Source organism: Dermacentor variabilis, chromosome 9 (genome assembly GCF_050947875.1).
Source record: "Dermacentor variabilis isolate Ectoservices chromosome 9, ASM5094787v1, whole genome shotgun sequence".
NCBI classification, from domain to species: Eukaryota; Metazoa; Arthropoda; class Arachnida; order Ixodida; family Ixodidae; genus Dermacentor; species Dermacentor variabilis.
This window is the reverse complement of record NC_134576.1, coordinates 124,224,757-124,237,794: the sequence shown is the minus strand read 5'-3', so window position 1 is coordinate 124,237,794 and position 13,038 is coordinate 124,224,757. Positions and strand designations below refer to the sequence as shown.

At 44.9% G+C, this 13,038-nt stretch overlaps 1 protein-coding gene across 1 annotated transcript in view; it reads left to right on the top strand.

The window, feature by feature from the left end:
* Positions 1–13,038, top strand: part of LOC142558534 (uncharacterized) — a 107,672-nt gene that overhangs the window by 76,901 nt on the left and 17,733 nt on the right. The window contains exon 3 of the mRNA XM_075670668.1: positions 12,590–12,700. Within this exon, the coding sequence (XP_075526783.1) occupies positions 12,590–12,700 (111 nt within the window). The remainder of the gene's footprint in view (positions 1–12,589; positions 12,701–13,038) is intronic.

Below are 13,038 nucleotides of genomic sequence, written 5' to 3'. Positions count from 1 at the left end.
CGAGGTTTTTATGCAAACAAGGCTTCGCTTTAAAAGGCGAACACCTGACTGTAGCAAAAAATTTTTTGATGATGAACTGTTTCTTTCGAGAAATGTTGGTGAATCCCTTTTGCAGCGTTGTGCCGCTTTCTGGAAGCCTCCAACTTTCCATATTTAAAATTTACCTACTTGCGTCTCTATACAGTGGCATAACTTCAGATGCTTCTGTTATGAGGAACGACATTGTATTGCTCATAGTAGTGCGTGCGCAAAAACAATATGTAAGTCACTTGAGAGTTCAAGAGAAATTTGTCTATGATGTGCCTGTGTGCATGTGTGCGTGTGTGCGCGTGTGTGTGTGTTTTGCCAACACGAGACTCTACAAGAGTCCCCTCGTTGGTGCACATTTACCACGTCAGGAAAGAGAAGCTGGCTGCGCCGGTTACAAGTGGGAATATCACGCTCTCTCCATGGTGCCCGCCAAGCAGCCAGACCAACCGGAGCAATCGTCAACACGACCAGCCCTCCTTGATGCATCTCTGTATGCCAACTGGACTCCGTCGAAGTGAGACCACCCTACTTTATCCCTTATGGCTAGGGGTGGCCTTCACGAAATCTTACTCGTTCCGCATTGGAATGGCCGACAACGCTCTCTGCAATGCCTGTCTTTGCGAGGAGACGCTGGAACACATTCTGTGCGACTGCCCTGAATATAATGTTCAGAGATAGTCCATGCCATCCGTTCTAGCGCGCCTTGACAGTAGACCATTGTCAGTTGCAACCATTTTCACATATCGTCGACAGAAGACATCGCAGCTGAAGGCGACGAAGGGACTACTTCGGTTTATGAAGGAGACGGGCTTGGACAAGCGGCTGTGACAGTGATGTCACGCACCGCGCAAGAGTGACAGACTAACCAACGACGTGTGTGCCTTGTTATGTGCTCTCTATCTCTTCTTCCCATCTTCCATCCCCCCCATCCCGCTCCCATGTGTAGGGTAGCAAACCGGTTAAGCTGAACTGGTTAACCTCCCTGCCTTCCTTCTCCACTTTTTCCTACCTTCCTTACTCAACCCTCTCCCCCTCCCATCCCACCGCCCGAAGAAGAAAAAGAAAGAAAAAACAGCACTCCACGATCCACACATACTAGGTGATTGACACATCTTCCATTTTCCAATTGAAGAGAACCCGCAATGTCTCACAGCTACGGTAGCCTATTAGGCTTGCTAGGTATACTAAATAATTTGAGAAAACCCTTTCATAATCTGCAGATCAAACGAAATAGCTTTTCTTCTTTCAGTTTCGAAGAAGTCGGTACCTTTTATTTCGTCACCGGGATCTCAATACAGCCCCGTTGCCGAGCGATAGCCTTCTTTTCCCAATGCCATTTCTCTGGAAAACTTCTCGTGCTATAACAGCCTACTTTTTCCAACTCTATTTTCTTGCTACGCATCGCGTACTGTATTGTTTTTTACACCCTGCCCAGGCCTAACCACAGAAATGCGAACGCTCAACGCTAAACTTTTGTATGAACTTCAGTTGAGGCAATCTATTTCGCTGACTGTTTCAAACAGCAAAAACAAGCCTTCAGGAAAGCAACACTAGACGCGCAAGATGCAAGTGACTCACTTCAAAGAGCCAGGCCTCCCAATTTAACGGGAATAAGCTTCCACTTTTCATTTGCCAAAGCGGTTCCTTTACTGAACATGCGAGGCAGATAAATAAGAAAAAAAACTCTACAGTGGAGAGGCTGGATATCTTGCCGGTCGATTGAACTGCAATCATCCGGAAAGACCTGGCAGTAAACAAGAAGTCGCCTTTGCAGTAATGACGACGCTTGTAAAGGTCGATGGTACGTAAAACACACATAAATCAATCATCACCTGGAACCAACACACTCGTTTCCAGCGGCTGTACACTTAAAAGGCACATTTTTACAAGGCCTAACGTCTAGGCTGTCTTCGAGGAAATGCGGGACGCCTTACTTGGTGGTTCAGGGGCTACGGCATTTCGCTGCTGAGGACGAGGTCGCGGGTTCGATTCCTAACCTGGCTGCCGCCTTGAAGTTTTAGAACGTTAAACGCCATAATTAATTTTAGTCGAATTCAAAATGGTTGCACGAACGTTGCAGTACCCATAGAAGATATTCAATAACGTCTACTTTGTTGTACTGCAGGCAGAACGACAGGGGCACCGAAATTCACATTAGACGATTAGTCTAGTGCGCATTTTTCTGTCCCTTTCGTTCTGCCTGCGCTACAAGAAAGCAAGAAATGCCATACCAACAAGCCGATGTAGCTACCTATTCAATATCGGTTGCACTGGTCAGCTGGTGCAACCGGAGGGTCATAACGCTGAGCAGAAGAGGAGAGAGAGACAGGGTAGTTACCCAGCGTATTGATTGGTTGTCAACAGAGTTCTCTCTCTCGTCCACACACACACACACACACACACACACACACACACACACACACACACACACACACACACACACACACACACACACACACACACACACACACACACACACACACACACACACACACACACACACACACACACACACACACACACACACACACACACACACACACACACACACACACACACACACACACGTACGCACGCACGCACGCACGTTTCATGGAACACACGTTCTACGACAAGTGAAAAGTTCTGCTGTTTTCAAGGCGTGGCAATTCTAATGTACTGGATCACTGTGTATGTGCAAGAACTATTGCAAAGCGAAACTTTTGAGTTCGCGGCTATGTTTCCAAGTCTTCGTGGAAATTCAGCGTTTTGGCAAATCTCACATCTCGTAATTTTTCTTTTTCTGGCCGACCCTATGCTGATTGGAAACTGGCAGCTCTATTGGAAGGCGGGACAACTTAAGTGATCATTTAAAATCCTGAAACTTACCGTGAGAGAGGACGACACATTCATGCCGGGAGAAAAATTATGCATTGAATGTGAGGGAGAGTGAGGAAAGGGTAAATTTTAGGAGTTGGCGATGAGAGCGAGGAGGATGTTTGGTGCTGAGGGAAAGAAAGCAACAGTATAAACGTACCTGTTTCAGCCTAAAAGTGCAGCGGTTTCTTTAGAAACCGTCCGGGGAATTCGAGCGCGATGTCAACAAGTTGGCGCGATGCAGCGCGCAAGGCTTCTGCGGTTTTCTAGCAGGAACAACGCCCTGGCAACTGCCAGGTATCTGACAACGCTGGAGTAATGATGAACACTGCCAGTAGCGTCGGAGGCGTCGCACCTTGATGATACGTGATATGAAATGAAATTCCAGGTTTTTACGTGCCCTCACGTGAAACACGAAGGGATGTCAGCAGAAACCGTCTCTTTTTTTTCCTCCTCTTTGCTCTGGACCGTATGGACACGTTCGTCCCGCGTTTGAAAAGCCCATGCTTAGTTAGAGCACGAACGGGATAAGGTGTTTCAATAACTTGTCCATATGCGAGACCATCTAGTTCGCACCAGTTTCACTCTGTAGGTAAATCTAATCCTCTGAAAACATTTTACTGCGAACCTCGTAAAAAAGCCACATCAATTCGAGCACAAGGAAAGAGGCGTGTTTCTTATATATGAACACTTCAAGAATATGTATCAGTTGAAGAATACGCGACAAATCGTAATTTCTTTTTTTTTCTTTGAAAACTGTAACGCCAAACACTTTTCACGGGAATATTTCTGGAGTCACAAGTACACCCCTGGCACAGCGTGAAGAAAAGTGCATAATATAATGCAGAAAATTCATATCAGCGCCTAAGTGCCTTGAGTGTCTCCACTGTTTCTTCGAGGATATAACTAGACGTTCAAGGCACGTAAGAGGTACGCATACCCGAGGCATGTGTCACTTAATTCGTTTAGTATTGCCTTACTGGAGTACTAGTGGGAAAATCCAGTTAGCCAGACTTCGTAGGCTGTAAAAATTTCAGATCGCGCAATCGCGCACTCGAAGCTACATCGAACAAGCTGTGCGTATTGACATGCAGATACAAATTTCACTCGTAAATATACAGCGCCACTCTTTGCCAATCGATACGAAATCGCTCAATACTTGAAGCTTCTCTCTCATCGATTGCGCTGTGGACTGTGGATGCAAATGACTAAACATTTCCAGCGATTTATATAAACCATTGCAGACAGTGCTGACCGTTAAGAAGTTAGGACATTTGAGACTAGAATGCTCGTGGAACGGAATATATGATTACATCTCCCTCTAGGCCTTTAAAGATATTGGATAACGTCTTACAAGGACACTGTAGACCCCCTTTGGGCTTAGTAAAAAAAAAAAAAAAACATGGTTCGCGGATAGCATACGCTGCTGTGAACATCTCAGACAAATTGTGCACTCGAGATCGATGCACTGAGTTTGCAAGCGAAGCGCTGAATCGCCTTCTCAAACGCCCTCCTTTCTACAAAAGCCTGCTCCTCACTCTTTTTGGGCTGCTATATTTCGTCATATATCAGCTTTCGAAACGCGGCTGGTATTAGCCAGTAGCTCACGTCAATCAAGAAGGGTATTCGGACCAGTGCGCTTTTTCTCCCTACTGTTACTAAGCATTTATGCATTCACACAGTTTAATAAACAGGCTGAAGTGAGCGAAAATCTGCGTTTTGAATTTCGATTGGAATTCGTACTTCCGGAAGTACGACTATCGTACTATCGCCGACTATCGTCTGCCAAGTTCGGTGCCGCCCGCCCGCGTATGATTGAAACTTTGGCCACACTGTTTCTATGTCGTAGCCGTCAGGCCTCGCTAATTTCTATTAGTTTTGAGCACTCCTCTATGCTTGAACCGTGCGAAACTAAGTTCCAGACCAGACGGGCGCTCTTGGCTTTACGCCCGGACAGACGTTGCTTCGTATTAAGCTGTTGCACGAAAATGCGCAATTTGGATGTGGCTACTACTCGTCGGTCAAGCAGGTGCAGGACAATGCCGGTCCTCACCAAGTAAGCACTGCCAGACTGGAGCTCTTGAGCGCGATTGTGCTGCCGCGCACATAGTTAGCTACTACAGTTGCATGTAGCTGAGTCTGCAGCGTAGCGCAGATAACACGGCAGTCACGGGCACCAGCTAGGAGCCTGCTCACTGAACTCGATGCGGCTCGCTGGAAACAACAACGCATTCCGATTGGCATCTGTGGGTGACTTGACTCAAGGCCGTCTGCTTCCCGAACAGGTCGTCTGCTTCCCGAGTTGTACCCCCTCGAGATGTGTCACCCCCGCGGTAAAAGCTCGTTACGTTAGGTATACTTTCGACGGCACTTCGGAGTGCGGCATTCACCCTTTAGGCGACTTGCGCTTCGCCCGACAGTTAAGATCAAAAATTAATTTGAACAGCGTGCTACAGTGACGTTCAGTAAGTGGAGCGTTGTGGGCGCCATCTCACTCTGCCGTAGCCTTCGCAGTGCAAGGCATCGAAGAACGATCGGGGGCACCGCGAAAGGCATCACAGGCGATTTTGATTGCCAATAACTCCGCTTCTGCTGGACGCACTGAAGTACTCTTGGCGGCAAGGCATATCTGAAATAGTCTGTTTTAACGTCAAGTGCAGTTTTTAGAGTTCGATAAAAGGGTGGCTCAGGACGCCTTTAAAGTTTTGCTTGTAACCTAGTTTCTATAACTTTCAGTTAGGCTTTCGTCAGAAATGCGGTAGAGTACACTTTTCGTAAGGAGCCATTTGTCGCAGTTTAGCGACGCACTGGCTTCTAGTTATTAGAATGAAACAATCAACAGAGATCGAACAAGGAATGCCGCTGGCACCAACGTACCGACAAAGAGTACTTGTCTTTGTCGAACGTCGCCTTGTGAGGAACGCCCAGCGGCATCGCTCATTCGGCAACTGTCAATTCATTCATCTCCATCTTTGTGTAATTATCTGCCTTGTTTCGCTAACTCGAACGAAGATTTAAACGCGAGAATCAGGTTATAGGTTAGAGCACCGTGTTTATTTTTCTGATGAGAGCATATCAGCTGCGTCTTGTTATCTCTTATTTGGGAAACAAAGCTCAGCACGTGTTTTGTGTGTGTGTACGTGTGCGTGTGCCGAGTCAGAGCAACCAGACAGAAATAAACGCTGAGTCATTCATTCGAGCCTGCGCACTCAGACACAAACACACGCTGAGTCATTCATTCGAATGTATACTGTGTGGTCTATACTTTTAACGATAACACTCTTGTGCGGCTCCCACTTGACCGACACTAACTGCAACTGCCGGCTCCAGCTATGTTGATTTGCTACTTCACAGATGTCTAATGTGATGGCATGTGGTGCCAACCACAACCAATCAGCGGCAAAGCCTGACCATTGAACATTTCGCGAAAACTATGGCCGTGCTCCACACTTGAGTGGAACACAGGTGTAACAAGGGGCCGCTCTGGACAAAGTCGGAGCTTCGTGCCATCCACATCAGCCGGTCTAACATTTACCATAAGTTTGCGCACATTAACTTTCCGGTCAAAACAAAAGAAATGCCGAAACACTTACAGGGTCACAAGGTTAGGCTATAAAAGATTTTTTGTACTTCGGCTTAGCTTTTCTTTTTATCTTCATGAAAAGCCACAAATCTGGCAGCAAATAGTCTGAGAGTGTTTTTATTATCCTTTCTCCCCACATGAAAACATTTGTACGTGTAAAGCGAGCAATCCTATTTAAGTACACAAAATACTGGGTAACGAAAGCCGCAAATGCTAAGAATAGCGCAAAGATCTTGCACCAACAGCACAAAGTACATGCATATTTCGTTTCAGTCGTTTAATTTCCTGAATAATAACGTGTCACACACTTTTCTCTAAGCTCGCTCCTCAGTTTTTCTTCTTTGCATATTTTGTCACATCTTATATTGTGCATGCGCCTACAGAGAACAAATGCACGTGAAAACAAAGCGTGTTTTCTACAGTAATAATTATTCATATTCTGAACAAATAATCAAATGAATATTTTGTAGTTATGGCACGCGTCATAATGTCAACCGGCCGCAATAATAGGGTGCCGAAGACATGGCCTCCGTATCTATACTTTGCACGGTATTTTTAGGTAACATTTCAGTGAGGGAAGTCTTCGCTGACTACTCGACGAGCTGTAGCGAATAGCTCAACAAATGTAAGAATTCATTCCTTCTTTCCTCGCCCTTTCATTCATACAAAACTTGTCATTGTGGAGTAGCCACATACTTATTTGTTACCAACATTTCCGATGCAACAACGAACGAACGAACGCACAAACGAACGCACAAACGAACGCACAAATGAACGCACGCACGCACGCACGCACGAACGGACGAACGAACGAACGGACAAACGAACAGCGAGCGAGCGAGCGAGCGAGTAAATGGAATGAATGAGTCAGCCAGTCAGTTAGTCGATCAATACATATGTAGACTGACCCCGTCATAAGTACACCTAGATATTTTTTCCTAAGGCAACACTAGTTCTAGCTTTCGCAGTACGCGCAAGGTCTATGAACATACAGCCCAGTGCACTGCAGAGTTAATTAGCACAGATTTTTAAGCGACTGCTGCACGTCTTCACCGAAAGGCAACGGAATAATAAGTTCTGTAGGAAAGTCCACGCAGCCGCTAGGCCGCTATCAGAAAAGCTACGACAACGAAATTATTGACGAAAGTACAGCCTGTTCACTAAAACATACAGGCACATTTGACGCAAAGTGAATCTACGCAAGTTCTCTGCCTCGCCATTTTGCACCACACATATCTACAACGTAGTACAGCTAAACAACCCAGCGCTGTATTTCAGCGAAGGCAAACAGTCTGATTCGCACTAACGCCACTCTAATATTCGCTTCAGCTCCAGCTCTCTCTCAAACACTGCACGCTTATTGAAGTGTTCCTCTAAGCCCACAACCTCGCGTTGGGAACAAACTGCGCAACCTTCGGCGGTGTTTCTTCACGGAAGAAAATCGCACCGTTTCTCTGACCAACGAAGCCGTGGGTTATACAGTGACTTCCTTATTTTTTTTCGGCGCCGCGCCTTGAAACCGTGCACACACGCAAGCGAAAATCGCGCGGTGAAAAATGGGGCTTCGAAAGGCGAAGATACATTATAACCCGCATCGAGAGTATCCACTGCTGCGGCTGTTATTTTTTACACGTCCGCCATCTGGCAGAATAATCGATGCTGTCAAGGCGGAATTTATCGCGGTGGCTTCAGTCGCGCTCCCGTGAAAGGTGGAAACGGTGGTAGGGCTATTCGCCGTCGAAAGACACGTATAAAGGCAACTAGGCAGGCATAGAAAGCGAACAGATTTATATCGCGAGGCAGAAGCGCAGTCGGGGACGTGTGGTGAAAGCAATTTTACAGGAGACGTCGTCGTCTCGTTCTGTGCAGGGAGTTCTTCCTGTGTCGACTATAACAAGTCCCATCACTTGGATGCCTCCGTTTCTTTAAAACATCCATTTTGTCAGGTTGTTTTACACGTGCGTACTAAAGAACCAGTTTTTGCGGGTTGTGGGAGACAGAAATGCAACGAGAAAGGCCGGGAGGTCAACAGAAAGAGAAGCTTCCGGTTTGCTAACCTAAACTGGGGAAATGGTAAGGAGAAAATAAAAGAGGGAAATAATAGTCTAGAAAGAAAGCAAACGTTCGAGAAGAGAAATAGGGGGTGAGAAAGACTTGTAAATAAGTACCCAAGTCTATCTAACAGACCCATCCAGCGTAGAAAGTTCAATAGCCCCTTCAACCATTCCCGGTAGGAAATAGTTGAATTTCCGGTAGCGTTCGAGGATTCTTTGCTAAGAAACCAGCCGCTGTTGTTGGCACGGGCCGACGTGGTCGGAATCCGGCTTTACTACTTCGGCAGCCACTTCGAATTCACCACCGTGAATCTGCAATCGCGAACACGCGGCTGTGAATTTGCGGATCCGAGTGCGTGGTTGTAAATGCGTGGATTTGACGTTGACGCGTGGAACACGAGGTGTCGCGATGGAGCGACTGCGGCGAGCATGCGGTTGTTTTCCGAGAGGGCCGTATTCCAATAACAATAATGGCTTCCGTGTACGATAAACGGCAATCAGTGGAGGAACATAACCGCAGTAATGGAACAACGACCTCTATCATAGCTTTGGTAGAGCCGTGGGACTTATGACTTGACTAATCGATCGGTTACGGCTACACCATTGCATTCACCGCGAAGTTGTGTCACATTAATGACGACGGCGCATAACATTGCATTTCTAAAGTACAAATGTTAAACTCGGAACGATTCGGAGAGCCCAAGATTGCATTGCAAAAATCTGTCGATACGACGGCTTTCCTTCTCCTCTGAAAGAGGAAGAGTATTTTATTTCCTCCCGCTCATACTGCTTGCTTGGCGAACAGATATGGTAAGTACATAGGAAACATAAATGAAGCGTCGTTGTTGCCGTACGCCAGTTAAGCAGGAATTATTCACACGAGTAATTAAATCATATAAACTGCAGTTGTAAACCGAGCTTGGGATAGGGAATCACGTTCTTTTTAACTCCATTATTGTTATTATTTTTCAGTTCACGTAGAGTGACTTGTGTTCCTCACCCGCAACCTTTACTTCTCTCAACGAGAAATTGCTGAGAGTTGTTGAGAGGCTTTTTACCTTCCGTATAATGATTACCAATTGCCCCAGCACAGAAGCTATCCAATCCACCCTACAGACGCAGACGTCCAAACCTATGAGGATAGCAATAGGGGCTTGTTGGTACGGCATATCTTATTTTGTTATAGCGCAAGCTTGACAAGGACAACAGAAGGCACATCTGACACACACAGCGCTGTGTGTGTCAGATGTGCCTTCTGTTGTCCTTGTCAAGCTTGCGCTATAACAAAATAAGTCCAAACCTAATCGATTTAAACCATTATCTGCCACGCTCGATTGTGCACCTTTTCCACTTGACGTACTGCTATTACGTCAATAAACTAGACTGCTTATTGCATTACACGGCATGCCAAAATGCATTTATGCATACGAGCCTTCCGTAAAACAGCACATACAATACGAACCTCACTATATAAAAAATCTTAGGCGACAGGTTTCATCCCCTTAATAAAAACAAATAAGTACTTGATCCATGGATTATCTCATAAAAACAACCACATACATTTTCTTCCTTTAATAACTCTAAAGAAAGTGCATAAAACCGTACAATGTGACGATGTACCCAAACGTTACACGAAAGGCAAATTTGTCTATACGGAAAACGGGAACAAAAATTTGCCACACATTGCAAATTAGATTTTGCTATACGAGAACAATTTTATTCCAGGTTCCCTTTCGTGTTTGATTGAGCCTCGAAAGCGCACGCTAATTAAACGCACTGATAAAATAATTAATATGCGCAGAGTTGAGCGACAAGGCCTGTTACTGCTTTAAACCTGTTTTTACAACACATCTTCGTTCAATCTGCTGCGACAGCGCGCTTATAATAATGGGAATATCGGACCCTTCAGTGCGCGCTAATTGTCCTGGTAAATTAATTGAAAGATTACCATGATTATACCACGCGGAAAACACATTATCATCTTCGTCGGTTCATTTGTTTACTGGCACCCGCGTTTATCGTATTTGTCTTGCGGCGTCTTTCCTTACGAGTTGGCTGTTTTGTCATCACGGGTAAGCAAATAACCGATAATTAACTGTGCTTTCATGTGGAAGTAAATTAATTTGTTTCAGTGTGATCATTTGTCACTTCTCGCTGTTATTGAGCTGCGCTTGTCTCCACGTAATATGATTCCCGTGTCATGAGCTGAACTTAAATGTAGTCCGGTGTCGCTATGGTAACAGGTGTCTACAAACAGGCGAACGCAACATATGAGACGCGTGCAGTCGGCCACAAAAGCGTCCGGGACACAGGCTCTAATGCAAATACAAAATTTTGCGGTGTCAAAAAGTGACAAACCTGATTTATTGAATCACTGTGGATGTCGCAGTAATTGCTAGGGCTTCACACTTTGAATACGCGGATATACGCCCTTGCTTCGCAAACATTCATTTTTTCTCCTGCAAATCCTGCGTTCCGTTCACTGTTGTGCCATAATGTACCTGTCAATAGAATGCCATAAAAGCTATAGATAGCTACTTTTAATTGAAAATTATCTGGGTGCATCCGCGAACATTTTAAGCAATTCCTCAACAGAACGAAACAGGTTGGTATTAACTAATTAGTGAATAACTCAATTCATTCATTCATTCATTCATTCATTCATTCATTCATTCATTCATTCATTCATTCATTCATTCATTCATTCATTCATCAGCTTTTTTAGCTACACCATTGAATTTTTGGCGTGCAAGCTGAAGGCGGGTGCTGACGCCATGTTGAAAAATATTCCCATAATCGTGATGTCGCAGAATTTTACAGCGGCTGCTCGATGCTGTTGCATTCTTCATCAGAAAATACTGATCACACTGCGCTCAAGCGGAAGCAATCACCGAACCTGGAAAATTAAAACGTACTTTACCAATACGAAAAATGCTGAACGGATAGATGAAAACGCAGTGAGATACTTAACGCAGCAATACTGCTGCTACTCCACGGGTAACGGAAAACCCCCGCGTATGAAGGACTGCTAATGACCCGGATGTAATGCGTTCCATCATTTACAGCGTGCTCGGCCTCGGTGCTTTCTGGCCGCTGTATGTAGTAGTCAGAGTCTAAAGTATGTAAAAAATATATGACGAGAGGTTATACGAAACTTCCCGTCATTGAGCGAGAACTGAAACAGAAAAAAAAGCAAGAAAGTTTTAACAATACTTTCGTACACGTCAAAGGAGGCATTCTACCAGAGACCAATCAGAAACTCATTTTATACAGATATGTCTTCCGGGTAATTATGCCGTACGGGACACTCGAGGGATATGCCGATCCTGATCGCCACGAATTATGGCAAGGCAGTGCGTGCTATGTTCAGAAAAAAAAAAAAAAATGAAGCTTCGCGCCATTCACGCGGCATGCATTGAGGAGCTCCGTCACTTGAGTTCGTCTGTTTTATGTCATTAGAACTTTGCGCGGTGGTACAAAAATGTGGCTTGCTATATATGGAACTTGCTTGCTACAGGCGTTTCGCTTCGGTTTCCGTTATTCCACGTATTAACCCATTTTCCGCCTATAGTTGTGATCTCTTATACTGTTCTCCAGCTAAGTTACACGACGAAACTTGAGCCGATGAAACAAGGCAACCGTGCTCGCAACGTAAAATATGGTTTAGAAACAGTCGACAGGTATTCAATAGCCTAACTCTCTTTTTTTTTTACCGTTGAGAAAAAATAAAACTGCAGTCGTCTCAGTCAGTGAAGAAAGTGTATTTAGAACGTGTTTTGCTGTTGTAGCCATCCTCGTCATTGTTATCACAGGTGCTTTTTGTCCTCGTCAAGTGACCAACATAAATAGTCCATTGGCTGAGCCATAGCCATGACGCGACAAATATTTCGCACGTTCACGGACGGTTGAAATCACAGCCGGCCAATCTTCATATATATATATATATATATATATATATATATATATATATATATATATATATATATATATATATATATATATATATATATATATATTTGAAGCTCACTGCCTTACTCAAATTTGTATGGCTTGTCACTTTCAACAGCACAGGCATGCCCACCGCTCATCAAAGACGCCAATGGCGCGACGATCAAAGACATCGCTGGACCGTACGCCGAGGGAGAGGCTGTGCGACTGACTTGCGAAATAGAAACGTGTATGTACAACCTGCAAATGTGCACGCTTCCTTAGCATGAAACCACCCATGTTCGAATTATTCGCTGATGGAATGGTGAAGTAAGGGTTTGGTTGCCTAGAACCTCGCAAAAAAAAAAAGAAAACATGAGTTACATTCGGTTGTAGTTCAACGGAAAGCCTACTGAGCAAACCAAAAAGCCAATAGAGACCCGACACAATTCCCATGAAGGCATTAAGACAGCGAGCAGCTTCGTTGTTATCTTACTCCTCCGTGCTGCAATTCCACGTGTATTGATTACCCCTACCAGTTTTTCTTTTCTGCAGCGTTATTAGTGGGTTTGTGCAGAGAGAATGAGC